Source organism: Phaseolus vulgaris, chromosome 11, assembly GCF_051622355.1.
Source record: "Phaseolus vulgaris cultivar YP4 chromosome 11, ASM5162235v1, whole genome shotgun sequence".
Lineage (NCBI taxonomy): Eukaryota > Viridiplantae > Streptophyta > Magnoliopsida > Fabales > Fabaceae > Phaseolus > Phaseolus vulgaris.
In genome coordinates this window covers 41,826,377-41,844,832 of record NC_143508.1, presented here as the reverse complement: position 1 = coordinate 41,844,832, position 18,456 = coordinate 41,826,377, and the positions used below count along the sequence as shown (strand labels likewise).

General features: G+C 36.6%; 2 protein-coding genes across 2 annotated transcripts; both read left to right on the top strand.

The window, feature by feature from the left end:
* The first annotated feature begins 2,905 nt into the window (after positions 1–2,905).
* LOC150023265 (uncharacterized) lies at positions 2,906–4,018 on the top strand. The gene is made up of 2 exons (XM_090297781.1): positions 2,906–3,133; positions 3,269–4,018. Exons 1-2 carry the CDS (start codon positions 2,906–2,908, stop codon positions 4,016–4,018), a joined length of 978 nt encoding a protein of 325 aa, XP_090153907.1.
* Positions 4,019–8,362: 4,344 nt separating this feature from the next.
* On the top strand, positions 8,363–9,701 carry LOC137833359 (uncharacterized). The gene is made up of 2 exons (XM_068641713.2): positions 8,363–8,502; positions 8,619–9,701. Exon 2 carries the CDS (start codon positions 8,628–8,630, stop codon positions 9,510–9,512), a length of 885 nt encoding a protein of 294 aa, XP_068497814.1. The 5' UTR covers positions 8,363–8,502; positions 8,619–8,627; the 3' UTR covers positions 9,513–9,701.
* Positions 9,702–18,456: the final 8,755 nt, after the last annotated feature.

Genomic DNA, 18,456 nt, shown 5'->3' with positions numbered 1-18,456 from the left:
TATCTTAAATCAAATTCATATTTTTGGATTTTAAGTCCAATCCATTTAATTGGATATGGATTAGATATATATTCTATACATTTTTAGATTATTCAAAATGAATTTTGGGTTGAATTTTGACTTGGTCTTGGCCTAGATTGAGTCGAGTCAATTTGGGTCCAGGTCGAGCAAAGTTAGTATGACTCCATGTCTAGCCAAGTCGGGTCAGGCAAAAGTCGAGCAGAGTCAGCCCAGACCAAAGTTGAGCTGAGTAAACCCTAACCCAAGTTTAGCTGAATGGGGCAGAGCCCAAGTTGAGTCGGCACCAGACAAGGTTGAGTCGGCATCGAGCCCATGTCGAGCCGAGTCAGCCCAGGCCCATGTTGAGTCGAATTGATCTGAGTCCATGTCGAGCAGAGTCGACGCGGGCCCATGTCGAGCCGAGTCGGCCCGGGCCCATGCCGAGCCGAGTTGTCTCGAGCCAATGCCGAGAAGAGTCGACCCAGGCCCATATCGAGTCAGGTCGGCCTGGGCCCATGTCAAGCCAAGATAGCTCGAACCCATGTCAAGCTGAGTCAGCCCAGGCCCATGTCGAACTGCGTCAACCGGAGCCCATGTCGAGCCGAGTTGGTCTCGGCCATTGCCGAGCTGAGTCGGTCTGGGCCGATGTCGAGTTGAGTCAGTCATGGCCCATGTCAAGCCGAGTAGACTCGGGCCCATGTTGAGCCGAGTAGACCTGAGCCCATGTTGAGTTGAGTCGGACCCAAGTCAAATCAAGTCGCTAATGAGCCCAGGTTAGGTCGAGTCGGCTCAAGCCCATCTCGGACATAGTGGGCCCATACCGACGTAGAGCTGAGTTGACCTAGTACCAAGTCCAACTGAGTCAACCCAGGTCCAAATGTAGTCAACTTCTATTTCTACATGTTTTTAACCACAACAAATATTTAAAAAATTTTAAAACCAATATACTTATTTTTTTTATGTATAAAACCAAAATTACCAAAACTTTTTATATTTTTTATTCATTTTCAATCAAGCAATAACCACAACTTTAATTTCAAAAAAAATATAACAAAAACAAATTATTGTCCTACATTGTTTTTTTTTATTTTCTTCCTTTCTCATACAAATTAAAAAATTATTAAACTTTTAATACATTTTTACTACAAAACAATTTTTCTTTTACTTTTTCATTTTTCAAATATACATATTACAGTACATATATTTTTATTCATTTTATTTTTGTGACTGCATTTTTTCTAAATCCATTCAAAATTTTAATTCACAATATATAACAACAAACATCCAAAAAAAATTCCTTCAACTTTTAAATTTTAAAACATTTCAATTCTCTACAAAAGCCAAATTATATTCCACTTTACACAATTTCCAATTTTTTTTCTCAAACAATAATTTAAAATTCATTTGCCCCAATTGTATTTTAAACTTTTAAATCATTTTCTACCTACATAATGTTTGAAATTTTATCTTATTTTCTTCGTTCTTCTTCCTTGGGATTTCAATCTCCAAAATCACAAATTTGGGTCCTCGATAAGCAAATTTGGACCAGCAACTGCTTCAATTTCTTTCACTTCCCTCCACCATCCAGAAGAAAAAGCAAAATACTCTCAAAATTCGGCCTCCGAAAATTGAATTCCAAGTGAATTTTCATCGCCAGCATTGCAAACAATAATTAGGCAAATTCTTTGTACAAATATATTCTCTTATGAACTGAAAGATGTAATGTAATTCATTAATGGGACCCTATTATCCCACGTTCCAAGAGGCTACTCTAAAAGCAAAACGCAAAACTAAAAAGTTGAAGGCTGAAAATTGTTGATGAAGGAATTATGTATTGTGATAATATATAATAACAATACGTATTAGCTAGCTCTTTGGAATGAAGGAACAAGATCTATCTTCCTAGCTAATTAGTTGTGCTCATTTATTATACATCATCCCCAAATTGGAATGTTCTCCCTCTCTATATATATTGATCATAACGGTTCCATGTTAAATTAGGTTGAAAATAAAATATCACTTTAAATATTTTGATATTTTGGATTTGTTGGGCCTAAGTTTTAGTTAAGCTTTAGTTCAGCCCAATAATATTTTCTTTTTCACACACCATGTCAATATATGATGTAGGGCTGCAACATTCCTTTTTCAATAATATACAAAAATATTCTTCCCTTACCACGTGTCTCTCACCCACACAATGTTGTGCCTTTGATTCATCTTCTTCTTTCTGGAAGTTCCTTATGTTGTTCATGGAGAAAGTCAATATGGTATCAGAGCGGGTCTAACCCGCTCTACTCCGCTGCCATCGGTTTTCTTCTTCCCTTTCATTCCTTTAATTTCTCTTTCTTTGCTTCTTGATCTTCCTTGTTCTTTTCCATGGCTGCGACCCAACAAAAGGATCAACAAAACCCTATCAGTGCCTATTACCTTCATCCAGGAGAAAACCCATGTGTGGTTCTTGTTACGCCACAACTTGACGGATCCAATTATCACTTCTGGAGTCGGTCTATGAAATGAGCCTTACTTTCAAAAAACAAGTTCAAGTTCGTTAATGGTGATATCTTGGAACCAACTCGTGATGATGAAAAATACGAAGCCTGGGAAAGATGCAACATCATGGTGGTTTCATGGATCACACGCACGCTGACTACTCAGATAACGCAAAGCACCGTGTATATTTGACAATGCAAAGGAGTTGTGGGAACACCTTAAAAAACGATTCTAAAAAAGCAATCACTTTCGCACCTCTAATCTCTTACAAGAAATCAATTATGTCAAACAAGGAGAGAGGAACATCACAGATTACTTCACAGACTCAAAGATTTTGTGGGAGGAATTGGATTATTTGCAACCATTACCTGCTTGTAATTGCAAAGTAAAATGTAGTTGCAATGTGATGAAGACGATGGCAAGTTACAGAGACTCCGAACGAGTTATGTGTTTCTTAAAAGGATTGGGAGAAAATTATAACACTGTCAAAACGCAAGTCTTACTCATGGAACCTCTACCAAATATCAATCGCCTCTTCTCCCTTGTTCTGCAGCAGGAAAGGCATCTGAATGAGAATATAGGCATAGATACAAAGATCTTGCTCAATAGCGTCAATCATCAGAGTCAAAGAATGAACAACAAGGTTAATCATGGATGGCGCAACCAAGGAAGAGGAAGAGGAAAGAACTATGGGAAGCAATGCTCTTTATGTAACAAGATGAACCACATCGCTGATGAATGTTATTCGAAACACGGTTTTCCACCATGGATGAAGTAGAGAACTAACTACACTGCAAATTTTGTTGAAAGAAACGAGGATTGTAATGGTGAGAATGAAGAGTTTTCACAGGCTAAGACTCACAATAAGAAAATTTTTGAAGTCCTCAACCCTGAGCAACTGCAACAACTTGTTAACATGATCCATAATTCAAAAGGCAAAGAACATACTGTAATCAACGCCATGGGTGAAACTTCAAAACAAAATCCAGGTAAAGAGGATAAGTCTTTTTGGATTCTTGACACGGGTGCCACTGATCACATAGCTTGCTCTATTTCCCTATTCATAAGCTATCACAAAATAAAATCAGTAAGGGTCAAGCTACCTAACAATCAGTATGTGTATGCTACTCATGCTGGAACTGTTTTTCTTTCCAAAAACATTACTCTGCATAATGTTCTGTATATTCTGGATTTTACTCTAAATATCATATATGTTCAACGCCTTTTATCTTCTTTAAATTTTCAACTTGTTTTTACTCACAATATTTGTCAAATTCAGGAGAAAAATTCCTTGAGGATGATTGGTCAAGCTGAGATTCAAAATGGGCTCTATCATTTGTATGTTGATGAAGAAAACAATTTTGTGTACACTTTACATGTTGATTATTTTGATACTGTAAATAATTTGGATGTTTGGCATTGTAGGATGGGTCATCCCTCAAATAGAATATTAGATTGTTTAGCTAAACAATATTCTGATATACATTACAATGATAAGAATATTTGTGCTCTCTGTCATCCTGCATAACAACATAAATTGTCTTTTCCTCTTAGCAAAACAAATGGTCAAAATGTTTTTAATCTCATTCACATAGACATATGAGACCTCTAGGTATTCTTTCTTTGCATGGTCATAAATATTCTTTAACCATTGTGGATGATTTTAGCAGACATACTTGGGTTCATCTGATGAAAATTAAAAGTGAAACTAGAGAGCTTTTACAAAATGTTGTTGTTTATGTTAAAAATCAGTTCAGCAGGAATGTAAAAATTATTAGAACTGAAAATGGTAAAGAGTTCTATTGGAAAGATTTTTATGAAAGGCATGGCATAATTCATCAAACCTCTTGTAATGAAACCTCTCAACAAAACTCCATTGTTGAGAGGAAACATCAACATATTCTTAATATCACTCGATGCCTTATATTTTAGTCCAAATTACCCAAAGTTTTTTGGTGTTATGCTGTTTTGCATTTTGTTTTTCTGATTAATCGCCTTCCTTCCCCTGTTATTCATAACAAATCTCCTTATGAACTCTTATATAATGTTGCACCTTGTCTTTCTGATATTAAAGTTTTTGGTTGTCTTTGCTTTACATCCACTCTTGAACATAATAGACACAAGCTTGACCCTAGGGCACGTAAGTTTATTTTTCTTGGTTTTAAACAAGGTACAAAGGGTTATGTTGTTATGGATATTCAAACTAGAGAAGTTTTTATATATAGGAATGTTATTTTCTATGAATCCTCTTTTTGCAAGTTTCATAATAAAATTGATCAAGTTGTCATACAAGAAGACGATGACTTCACAAGAATTACATATGATGATGCTTATATACAAAGGGGGTATACATATATGCCAAAGAAAATATGCTATCGACATTTTGATTGATGCAGGTATGCTTGGCATAGAAGAATGACAAGCTTTTTTTTATCAAAGTTTGTCAGTACACAACATAACTCTATACCGAAGAATCATTGGAAGGTTATTATATCTTGTAAACACCAGACCATATATTAGCTTCTTTGTTCAATTCCTCAGTCAGTTTGTCCAGGCTCCATCAAAGCTTCATCACCAAGCCGTTCAGAGAATTTTAAGATACATCAAGTCCTTTCCAGCACAAGGTATATTCTTTCCTAAAAGTATTGACATTCAACTTAAAGCTTTTAGTGACTCAGACTGGGCTTCTTGTATCACCACACGCCGCTCAACCACTGATTTTTGCATCTTCCTTGGAAACTCTTTGATATCATGGAAAACCAAGAAGCAAAGCACCATTTCTAGATCATCCTCCGAAGTGGAATATCGTACTCTAGCCACCACATGTTTTGAAATACAATGGCTTGTATACCTTCTCAGAGATCTATGCATCAAAGCCAACAATGCTGCAAGCCTCTTTTGTGACAGCCAATCGGCCAGGCATATAACTCACAACAACGGATTTCATGAGAGAATCAAGCATCTGGATATTGATTGTCATGTAGTAAGAGAGAAATTACAACATGGGCTCTTTCATCTTCTTCCCATAAGCTCTCAAGAACAACCAACAGACATTCTTATAAAGTTCCTCAACTATACAACTTTTTATAAACTTGTTACCAAGCTTGGTGTTCTGAATATACATCCACCAGCTTGATGGGGGGGTTTGATGTTTTGGGTTTGTTGGGCCTAAGTTTTAGTTAAACTTTAGTTTAGCCCAGTAATATTTTCTTTTTCACACACCATGTCAATATATGATGTAGGGCTGCAATGTTCCTTTTTCAATAATATACAAAAATATTCTTCCCTTACCATGTGTCTCTCACCCACACAATGTTGTGCCTCTGATTCATCTTCTTCTTTCTGGAAGTTCCTTATGTTGTTCATGGAGAAAGTTAATAAAATACCTCAGTAATTTTTTAAGTTTAACAAACGTCATTAACACCGTGTTTGTTTTTGTTGCTGACAGTATTTATGCGAATAGAAAGGAGAATGTCACACTTGTTTGGATTTAGTGAGAAATGGGAGCAAGGAAAGACGAGGACACTGGTTAAGGCTTCCTCGCATTTGTGTGAAGAAACAAGGAAAAAATCACATTGGCAACTTGGTTTTATCATAGTAACCTGGCTCATCGTGGACGTGCATGGAAATACCGTGTTTTGGTAGTGCATCGGTGGTGTTCGATAGTGGTGTTGCGATACTTTAATCATGGTTGATTTTCATTCAAGAGTGTTACGAAGAGGTAAAGAACCATAGAACGAAGCATAGTGGTGAATAAAACATAAATAATCGATTCTAAAATAAACATAATTGATTATAGTTGATTTTTTAGTTTATAATTAATGTTCCAAAACTTCATAATTCATTATGACTGAAATTTTACTTCATAATTGATCATGCATTCTTTTTATTCATATCCAACATCAATTATGACTAGTTTTTTACTTAATAATTATTTGTTGATTATATTTTATAATTATAAATATTTAATAATTTTTTTATATATCAATAATATAATTTTTTCTGAAAATAATTATTTAACTGATATCAAAAGTAATTTATAAAATTTTAATTAATTTAAATCTAGACAAAAGTACATTATATTTTATTATTTAATTATTTTTAAATATAAAAATAAATTTGTAAACTTACATGTTACAATTTTTTTTAAAATATTAAAAAATTTCACACACAATTATAATATCGTTCACAAATCACAATAAACTTCTGATATCTTATAATCCAAAATTTTCCTTTCAAATCCTCGGATATTATCTTCCTTAGATTCACATAGATTCTCTCCCAATTTCCCACCGCAGTTACGCAAAATAATTAGAGTTTGAGTGAACATTTGAATCGCCATTTCCCAACTCCCAGGGGCCAATTTATCTGACTTTGAATTTTCTAACCTCATGTCCCCATGATTTGCGGAGATTAATAACTTCACATCATACAATATACTTTTCCTTTTTTTTTTGATAGCAGGAAAAACAAAATCTCTCTAGAAAGCTTCTGTACGTCAAACTTGTGAATGAAGAGCCTTTGTTAAAAGAGAATAAATTATTTTGAGTTTGATTAATTTTCATAAAATATATATCTAACCAATTTTATTTATTTTTACAAAAATAATAAAATTTATAAAGAAAATACACGAAAAACTGACTACCTTGTAAAAACGAGATAGTTGTAAACATGTGTCTTAAACTCTCAAGTTGTAAAGTAATATTTTCATAAAAGAATATACACACCTAATGATAAAGATAATATAATTCATTGTATTTTATGATTTGATTTGTTTTGTTAAAGATGATTTTTAAATCAACGGTAGATTTATTATCTTTATTTTTTAATAGCATACTTTTAAATAATTATAAACACCACCGTCTATTTATGTTTTTTCAAAATAAAACCTTTACCAAATTTCTTATAGTTTATATATATTGTAATATAGAAGTAAAAAGTAAAATAGAAAATTTTATAAATAGTTTATTAAAGTGAAGAAAATTACTTATATTTTTTAGTTTATCTAGAAGAACGGTAAACGACATTTGAAGAATTCGACTATTTTTTTTAGTGGTAATAAAAATAAGATCAGTAATAAATGCGACAATAATGGTAATTTATTCATCAATATTAACAATTCTTTAACGTTTTTAAAGACAACGATATCATCTCTGATTATTTCTATCATATATTTAGCTTATCTATATTTTCTTCTTTACTTTCGTACTTTTCTTCCAACATATACTCAACCAAAAAGAAACACAACACTTTTTTAGTTACTCAATTTCAATTTTTGATTTTTTAAATACGCACACATTCTCTCTCTTTCTTCTTATGTAGAGGTATATTTATTATCCTAACAACTACGGGAGTATAAATAATCAATCCTCTAAGGAAAATTATTCTTTAATTCTATTTTTTTATTTACATTCATTTTAACAATTATTAATTATAATTGTATTGGTCGGAGCCAAGATAATTTTGAGATGTCTTAGTATTTGATATTGTCTAACATGCTTAAATGTATTAAGGTAAAATATTGATTAATAAAGTTAAGCTATACGAAAAATTAGATAATTCTTAATGATGTGCATGTTAATCTCAGGTCAACGTAAAGAAGGAGAATTGGATTAAAAAAAATAATTGTTCAACCAACCTGCAGAATAAGATATGATAGTATCTGACCCACAAGAACAATAATTAAATATATCATAATAAAAATAAATGTAAATAAAATGTTATAATAAAATAACAAGTATGTATGAGTGAAAATGTTAAAGTATGAGGACTCTCTCAAAGTAAGACCTCTCACTGACTAATAGTGATCTCTTTAATATTTTCTCTCTCAAAGATCGTGCACGCTTCCATGCTTGGCTTTCTGACACTGGAAACGGAAAACAAGGAATCATTGTGACTTTGTTTGAAGCAAAACTGACATCAGAATCAAACTCTTTGATGCACCACCACCATTAACGTCAAATAAACCTTCGAAGATCCAAACCTTCGACTCTGAACTACCAAACCGTAACTGTACGCCACGCACTCCTAGATTGCTGTCTCCTTTATTGGGTGAATTAAGGATATTTTAGCTTTAATTTAGTTTTGTAGGCCTTTACTAATTGCGAAACATTTTCTGTGAATTGCAGAATCAAAGAATGGGAAAAACATCAAGCAGAGAATGGACACGGATCTACCTAATCTACGGAATGGATCAGTGGCAAACCTTTGTCTTCCTTCTCTGTCAAGCCATTCTTTTCTCGCTTCTCTCACTACTCTACCTTCACTACTTCAACCAAATATCCACCCTTTTCGAGACCCATCTCTCCATCTCCGCCGTACACCGCGGCGCCGCCCGCTTCGCAGCAGGGTTCACCGGCTCCGTCACGGCGCTCTCCGCCCTTTGCCTCTTCTACGCGGCGGCCAACTTTTTCTACTCCGCGGTGCCTCTCCATTCCGAGATGGCGCAGCGCATGGTGGACACCGTCGACGAGTGGTCCACGGTGCGCTTAGCGCTTGACCTTGGCTGCTGCGGCCGCGGCATTTTGCTGAATGCCATAGCCGCCCGCCTTAAAAAGGAAGGAGGCTCGGGTCGGGTGATTGGATTAAGCGGTCCGAACAAGGCAGGGTTGGCGGCGACCCTTCGCGCCGCCAAGGTAGAGGGAGTGGAGGAGTACGTGACATGCCGAACAGGCGACCCGACCAGACTGCCGTTCCTGGACGGAAGTTTCCACGTTGTGGTGTCCGGGACGTTTTTGCACACGGTTGGGAGGGGACAGAGGGCGGAGGTGGCTGCGGCGGAAAGGGGGAGGGCGATGGCAGAGGTGGTGAGGGTGTTAAAGGAGGGTGGGGTTGGGGTGGTGTGGGACCTTGTGCATGTGCCGGAGTACGTGCGGCGGTTACAAGAGATGAAAATGGAAGACATAAGAGTGAGCGAGCGTGTGACTGCGTTCATGGTTAGCAGCCACGTCGTGTCCTTCAGAAAGCCCACTCAACACGTGCATGGCCCACTCGAGGTGAGGTTGGATTGGAGATTCTGCTGACATGCCTTCTCTTACAACACACATTACTATCTATAGAGAGTGATGAAACAGAACAACACCGTTTTGTATTTTTGTCTCTGTTTTTTCCTTTTTGTTTTCACTATAGTTTTACCATGGGGAAGAAAAAGTACAACCATGTAAATGAGTAAGGTTTATATATATACACTCAAACTAAATTTAGTTCACCAATAATAAGTTTATATATATGTATTTAAATTTAATTTTGAGTTTCAATTTCAAATTGTGACTTGAGAAGGAAGAAGAAAAACGTCTTTTGGTATTACAAGTAAATGAATTATACTTTTCAAAAATAATATTCCCAGAAAATCATTTTTTTCTTGGAATGGTTTTATCAAATTTTTTTATATAAATATTCTCAGAGGTGAAAATCAACTAATTAAATAAAAAAATATTAAAAAAGTATTATTATTGTTATTAATTCATTTATTTAAAAATATTTTTTAACCAAAATATTAAACTGCTCTTTAATTTTTAGATTTTTTTATGTAAATAGTCCTAGAAATATCTTTTACCGATAAAAAAAGTATTTTAGTCATTCATAGGAATCGTAATTGACAAGATTTTTAAAAATAATGATTCCCGTCCTTGAAATTTTTTATAGCATTGCCAAACCAATTCAAATGTTTTAAAAAAAAGTCATAATTGGTGGACTTACATATAAGTAGATTTCAATCACCTAAACCTTATTGAATATCATTATTCCAAAAACATTTTCATCTTTAAACATAATTTTTAATAAATAATAATTTGAGGGTATTTAGAAAAATATCTTCGTTACATGAAAATCAAAATATTAAATAAACTTAACTATTATTCTTAACCAATATAAAAATAGTTAATGAGTTGGGAAGTATTATAACATAAGCAGTTTTTGTGTTTGTTATATATGCTACTTATATAAGGAAAATGTAATCCCGCATAGTGGAGAGGGAAAAAGGGTAAAAAGAAAAACGTGATAAATAATATAATATAATATAAAAAGAAATAGAAAAAGACAGTAGAAAAGCAATAAAAACAGTAAGGTAGATTATAATATTTGTAAGAAATTAAAAAAAAAAATTGAATGCAAAAGGAAAGTGATCACGTTGCCACAATATAATAATTGCTTTTTGCGTTTCAAGTGTTCTCTCCTTGTGAGGTTGAAGTTATGAATAAAGTTGAAAGGTAGTGCTAAGAATTGATGAAAAAAGAAAAAAAAAAGAAGAAAAGTAGTGACATGTGTTTGAAGACTCTAGTACATGCAGTTCAACTTTGTGGGTGGTGTGATTTGATATGAAAAACGTGGCAAGCTGCCCCGAAGTGTTATTTATGATCACAGATTAAGGTTCGGGATGAATTAGTTAGGAGTTTACATCATAGGTCACTATCAAAATCGTTACTGGTTATGAAATTAACTAACAATAATAAATAGCTAAAATCATTTTCAAACATTAGGTTTAACTCTCTTTTTCTTCCGTTGTGTAATTCTATCGGTTTCTCGAATTTTAATTGTGTAAAATAAGTTTTTCAAATATTATAAATATATAATATTCATTTTAACATTTTTTACTTTGTTAATTGTTCTAGACAAGAATATAGACGATTTCAAACATAGAATATTCAGTGTAGCTAAGAATAAGTGTATTCTTAGCCGAGTAGGTAATCTGTCTTTCTTTCTTGTGTCTTCTCTTACATATACTAGAGTCTCTACACTATTTTTCCTGTATCTCGTCTTGTTATTGGTCTAATTCAACAATAAAGACTAATTACTCAATAACTCTTGATTTTCGTTGATACGAGAATTAATGTCCTTAAATATCAGTATTGAAAGACGATATACTCACCCACACAACCGGGCTCATGCCCATGATGCTACAACCTCCTAGCCTTAGGCATAAGCCAATGAGACTAAAAATCAAACTTACTCTGGCGATCTCCAACCGATCTACCTGTCTCTTATCATTGGACTTGACCCATGACACCACAAGCCCCCGTAAGCCAATAAGGCTAGTCTTGGACTCCCCCCTTGTGGTCTTCAACCAACGTTTGCACCTCCCCATTATCTCCCAGCCTATTCTAACCTTTATTTACCCACACTATCCACCAACCTCTCCCGATGCAGTCCAGTTGACTTGGTCCTTTGTGTTTAACGTACCGACCCTTCCCCTCTGGATATATGCGCCACATTTATTACTCCTGCAACATGTTGCTTTAGATGTCTTCCACAAAACCTTTTTCCACGTGTCCATCACGGATAGGCGTTCTACACCAACTTTCAGAATTTAAACTTATAACGTCCCAACGTTTCATGTTCCCCTTTCACTCACCCCTTTTGTCACCTTTCCTCTGTGCTTCTTCTTCCAAAGTCGTCTTTTCGTTCCTAACTTCCCTTTCAACCAACCATTCTCGCTCCTAAGTACGCTTTACTTGTATTTTCGATTTGTATTGGCTGGCATTTACCTACTTGTAGAAATAAGGTTGATGGATTACCGTTGTTTGTATCCCTGGGCTAAGAGTGATGTTCTTTGTGAGATTTTGTGTTTACTTCTAACAAGCGCATTCGAAATTTTCGTCATGCCCAAGCACTCAGCCAAATTGGCTCTGAGGAAGATATTGTTGTTATCCCTTATAAGCTTGAGGAACCTGTATGTAGAGATTGTATGCATGAACCCCCTTTCTTTTTTTTATGAGACTTTATTTACTAGGATTGGCCTACAACTACCGTTAAACCCCTTCGAAAAGGAAATTTTAAATACCATGAACGTGGTCCCTTCCTGACTTCATCCCAATAGTTGGGTCTTTGTTCGAGCTTTCTACATTTTGTGTACTTTGGTTGTGTACTGAGTTCAAACATGTTTTTCTACTTTTTTGAATATAGAATTTCCAAACGAACCTCCTGAGCTTCCGTGAGAAGGGTTAAGGCTCGAGGGTATACTATCCTTATTTCAGTCTTCGTACAAAACCTTCACAGGGAAATTCATAAAAATCCAAAAATCTGATCGTAATCCTGACCTTTTAGAAGGTTTCCCCTGTATTGGTTGTCCCATCCTTAAAATCAGTCTTCTTGATCTCCCGACGACCTAGACCATAGTGAACTAGGTGACTGCCAAACACTCGACGACCTTGAAATTCTATTTGAAACTTCAGTACTTTTAAAGCTCACCACCCGACCCAGTGACCTTAAAGTCTACATTGGTACATTTCTTTACTATACGTGTTGCTTACTTCTTCATTTCTTAATGTCTCACTTCATGCTTCATCTTTAGAGAACGCCATGTTGTTGTCCAAAGTCGAGATGGCTCGCCGAGAGGCGTTCACACTAAGATAAACACTTCTAGGGTGGAGATTTGGAACAACCTGCCATTGTCTCCTTGAAAAGAAAACGTCTCACCAACACTCGACTCGATGCTGACCATATTGATCTGGACAAGGATAACTCTTATCACAATCAAGGCTCATCAACCATCCGATCCTTTAAGAATACTGACACCCCTGCCTTTGCCCAACAAACAACCTGGCCCAAGGTTCTTTTTGCTTGTGATCACATGGTGCAAAGTTAACTAAAACGAGATGTTGAGGCAATGCAAAAGGTACACCAAGATCTTGAAGATGCCAAGTTTTGTCTTGCCGAACTTGAGAGTAAGATTTCGAAGATTACCCAAGACCACTGCTCTTAGCAAACTACAAAGGACTGTGGAAGACTATGCTCGCCACCGAGAAGAACACCAGGCCGACAACCAGGCATGGGAGTCTACTGAGAGTATGTTGCACAACAACATATCCACCTTAGACACTACCTTGGAGATTGCTGAAGACGTGATTTCTTACAACTTCGTGGAGGGCTTCAACGGAGTCATTGACCAGTTTAAAGTGCTTCAACCCGACATGGACACATCAACCCTTTACCCTTTTAAAAGCGTCGTCGATGGAAAGATTGTGGATGATGAAGAGTAATTTGGGAAATTAATGTTTTTCTCTTTTTGAAAAACTATTGGAATCATGATGTAAGTGTCGGGAGACATTCTCACGGTGCATGTAAATAAAAAAGTGGCACGAGAATGTTACGTAGAAAGCCTAAGGGTAGAGCATACACTGTAGGACGCCTATCGCGACCGATCCCCTCGGTGGAAATCCTCTCGAGGACGGAAGTCCCCTCGAAGAGAAGCTCAGGTAGTACATAAAGAGCACACAGTCGCTTTAGTCGACTTGGATCTCCAAACGACCGAGCCAAGACTCGAAGCTAAAGAGTTGCGTTATGTCCCTCTCCTCGAAGTGGAACACAACACCTGTGTAGGTACGACCATAGTGGCGGTCGACGCAAAGCTGGTGCATCAGGCGTTGAAGAAGAACGTTGATTTCCTCGCTTGGACAACGACCATTATGCCTGGGGTGAGCCTGGATATCATTACCCACAAGCACTCGGTCTACAAGTAAACGCGTCTGGTAGCCTAGAAGAAGCGCAAACTTGGCGAGGAGAAGAGGTTGGTAGCGAAGGAAGAGGCCGAGAAGCTCTTATCAATTGGGTTTATACGTGAAGCCCGATACACCACTTGGTTGGCTAACGTAGTCATGGTTACCAAGGCTAATGGCAAATGGAGGATGTGTAGACTACACGAATCTTAACAAAGCAGGCCCAAAGGATTCGTATCCACTCCCTAGCATCGACCGACTGGTAGATGGTGCAACTAACCACAAAATTTTGAGTTTCTTGGACTCATATTCTGGCTATAACCAGATAAGCATGCACTAGAGGGACAAGAAAAAGACCGCATTCATGACGGACGACACAAATTATTACTATGAAGTAATGTCGTTCAAACTAAAAACGTTGGAGTGACCTATCAGACTCATGGATAAGGTATTTAAGGGGATGATCGGCCAGAACGTGGACGACATAGTTGTAAAGTCAAACTCATGTGACCAACACATCAAAGACTTAGACAAAGTCTTTGAAGCTTTGAGAAGGACGAACATGAGGCTCAATCTTGAGAAGTGCGTGTTTGATGATAAGGACGACAAGTTTTTGGATTTTATGTTAACTAACCGAGGAATTTAGGCGAATCTGGATAAAATTTCGGAAGATAACCGAGATGAGAAGACCTCAGAACGTGAAGGAGGTTCAACAACTCATCGGGCGTCTTATCGCGCTATCGAGATTCGTCCCTCGCTTGGCTGACCGCACATGGTCGATGGTGCACCTGCTTTGAAAAGCGGTGAAGTTCAGCTGGGATGAGAAACGCGAAGAAATTTTCCAGAAGTTGAAGACGTTCTTATCCTCACCAGTGATCATCCAAAAGTTGAGACCTGACCAACTGATGATAGTTTATCTATTGGTCTCGGAGGAGGTGGTCAACGCAGTTCTGGTACAAGAGGTTGAGAAGGATGAGAGTCAATCTACTTCGCCAACCAGACGCTCTACGCGGCCGAGACGAGGTTCCAAATGATAGAGAAGGTCGTGTTCGCCCTTGTACTAACGACCAAACGGATAAGACCATACTTCCATAACCATACCATCACGGTAAGAACTGACTATCCAATTTTAAAAATTTAATCAAAGCCAAACCTTGTAAGGCGCATGATAGGGAGGTTAGTGGAGCTTTCAAAATTTGACATCCACTATGAGCCAAGGGACAAAATCAAATCCCAATGCATAACTGACTTATCGGCTGAGCTAACTCCCCAACAAGACCTCTCGACTGGATGGAAAGTATATACTGATGGGTCGTCCAAAGAGATGACATATGGAGCTGGAGCTGTCCTCGAAGGACCTGGTGACATGCTCTCAGAGCAGGCACTCAAATTCGGGTTCAATGCCACCAACAATCAAGTCGAGTACAAGGCCATCTTGGTCGGTATAAACTTGGCATATGATATGGGAGCTCGTGAAGTAACATGTAAAAGCAACTCCCAGTTGGTGGTCAATCAAATAAAGGGAGAGTTCGAGGTGAATGAGCCTTCGTTGCAGAGGTAGTACCACACGGTTTCTGATGAGAATCAAATAAAGGAGGCTTTTATTAATGAAGGAAGAGGTCATTCACCTTCACATTTGAAGTTCTTCCTTCTAGTCTTCTCAAAATTAAAAGAAGACATAAAATAAAGATGAGGCCCAAGCCCAAAGCCCAAGCCCAAGCCCAAGCCTAAGAAGGCCAAAGCCCAAAAAGCCCAAGTCCATCCCATGAGGGGCAAGGCCAAGCATTAAATAAAAGAGCATCATTTGATTTACTCTTGTAGGAGGTGTGGATATTAAATAAAGGAGTATGAATATGTAAAATAAAGTCACATTGTCCATGTGACTTAGGAGAGTAGGTGTAGGTGTAATTTTTAGGAGGTGTCATAGTAGAAAAAGGTCACACCTCCCATGTGACTTGTTTTTGGTGGGAATTTCAAATGAGTTTCATTTGAATTTTCCCACCTATTTTTCAGCACCCTCACACTATAAATAGAGGTGTGGGCTCTTGTAAAATTCAGATTGGAATTTGGCTATAGAGAAACTCTACTCAAATTGAGAGAGAATTGTGAGAACTTTGTCTTCTCCTCTACCATGTCTTATCTTGAGTGCCTTGGTTCTCTCAAGTGGCGGCATTTGCTCACTTATCTTGGAGCCTTCACACTTCAAGTGGCGTGACTATTAACCAAGCTCTCCATCTTCTTAAGTTCTTCTCTCCTTCATCTTTTCATTTCATTTCCAAGTCATACGAAATTCCTAAACATGTTTTAGCTTCTTTATATTCGGTGCTTTAGCTCATTTCTGGTTTTTGGTTCGGCTCTTCTTCCTTTGCCTTGCTTTTGTTCGGTGCTTTTCAGTTTTAAAGCTTTCTTTTGGGTTCATTTACATTTATGCACCTTTTAATCGGTTCAATTGGCAATAGATGGATCTTCCATGTGAGTTTGGTGTTTGGTGCAAGTTTTGGTGAGTTCTTGAAACATAAAACATTGATCCAATTCTATTTGGTGAGTTTTGGTGAGTCCTTTTCTTTCTCCAACTCAAGTTGATTCCATAAAATGTCAAAGAATCATCTCTACTTTGCTAGTGGAATCATATCATGTGGTATCTAGAGTTTAGGTTTGTTCTTGTTTAATTTTGAGTTGTGTTGCACTTTTAATTCAAGAGCTCTATAATTCTTGTTGTTTATCTTTCTGTTTTTTAGGCTTATTTTGGGTTTTATTGCTGTTTTCTTAATTGTGCCTATCATGTATTTGTGTTTTTTCCTTTTTGAATCCATACAAGTTTTGTCATAGTCATGTTTTTCCAAGAATGTCATCACTTCTTGTAGTCCTTTTATTGTATTTTTTTTGTTTCTTGCTTTGGTGTAATACAGTTTTTCTGAACTTGTGTCTTGATCCTTTGTGCATTTTATTTTTAGTATTGAGTTCATACTTGTATTTTAGACCTATACAAGTTCATATACATCATTTCCATATGTCTTTGCTAGTTCTTAATTCTGTTTTCATTCCTGTTAGGATTCCTCTGTTTTTCTGAAAACGTGTTCACTGTTTCGATTTATTGCAATTGATTTACTCACTGGAAATTTCTGAAATTCTGGATTTGTGTTCTATAAGTGTTATAAAACAGTAGAAAAAAGAAGTACTTCAAAATTCAAAGTACAAAAAAAATGATAAATCAAAAACAAAAAGTGTGCAATTCTGCCGAAAAAATACAGTAATCTGGCAACGACTTTAGAAAATTTATCTCAATTAATTGGCTTACTGTTTTTAAGTAATTCCAGTGCCATTGTTGAGCTAAGATCTTGAACTTTCTTTGGTTACAATTTCATAATCCAGTTCGCTTTATATCATTCCAGTTAAATCGGTGAACATCAAGCACAGTTTGCACAATTTTTTTTTTCCAGTAGTTCTGTTTTTGTTTTCTTCATCTAATCTAGTGCTTTTCTTTAGGTCTCTTTTGTGTGCCTTCTTTTTCATTGAGTACCTTATTTTCTTGCTTGTCTTTTCTTCAATACTCTTTGAGTTTTTCATACATCTAGTATTCCTTTTGTTATAGCCTTTTCTTGCTTATACCTTTTCTTGCTTGTCTTTCATTATTCATTGGTTTTATGGTGATTTGCTTTGAGATTGTGTGCTCTTGCTTTGACATATTTCATTTGAGGTTACTCAAGGCCTCAAGATCAGCTTGGTAAAGGGAGTATTCTTTCTTTGGAGTGATTTAAGTGACACTTCACTTCGGCATTTTGCTACAATTTCTTTTTTTTGCTAACCTTGATTTCTTAACATTGTTTGTTGTTTTGTTTGCTTTTTTATTTTATAAATGGCTTCATATTCCAGCAGTGATGCTTACAAACAGCACTTTCCTAGTAAAGTTTCTGTTCTTGGTGAATTGAAAGAAGCAAGGAAAACTCTTGCTCAAAGGGATGAAGAATTGCAAAGATTAGAAGCCCGTTTGGCCAAGATTGAATTGAAGCAAGAAGGAGTTGTCCATTCTTTGCATGAGGGACATCATTCTCCTAGGCATTCTTCCAAAAATTCTTCCAATGCTCAAGGCCATCATCATCATGGGCATGTTTTAAAGAGTTCCAACACCTATGGGAGCTTTGCAAAAAAGGAAGAGTGGAAAATACATAAACGTGAAGATAGGTGCCAACATGTGATATTGCCTTATTTTCAATGTGTTAGAGTACCTAGCTTTAGTGGTCATAGTGACCCTAATGTGTATTTAGATTGGGAGGCTAAATGTGAACAAATTTTTAAAGCCTATGGGGTCTATGAAGACCAAAAGGTGAAACTAGCCTCTTTAGAATTTTTAGATTTTGCCAAAGAATGGTGGCATAAAATTGTAATGGCGCAAGAGACCTCCCGTGGTTTCTTGGAATGATTTGAAAGAGTGTATGCGCGCGAGGTTTGTTCCTCCTTCTAGGAAGGAACACTTGTTGAAGTTCCAAAGGCTTCCTCAAGGACATAGAATGGTAGATGAATACTTTAAAGATTT

What these genes read in the sequence shown, in the direction of transcription:
- LOC150023265 (XM_090297781.1), top strand. Translation starts at nt 2,906, where the DNA reads ATGGCAAGTTACAGAGACTCCGAACGAGTTATGTGTTTCTTAAAAGGA. An exon ending in GTCAAAGAATGAACAACAAG is followed by an intron (nt 3,134 to 3,268) that starts GTTAATCATGGA and finishes TGGATGAAGTAG; the next exon opens with AGAACTAACTACACTGCAAA.
- LOC137833359 (XM_068641713.2), top strand. Translation starts at nt 8,628, where the DNA reads ATGGGAAAAACATCAAGCAGAGAATGGACACGGATCTACCTAATCTAC.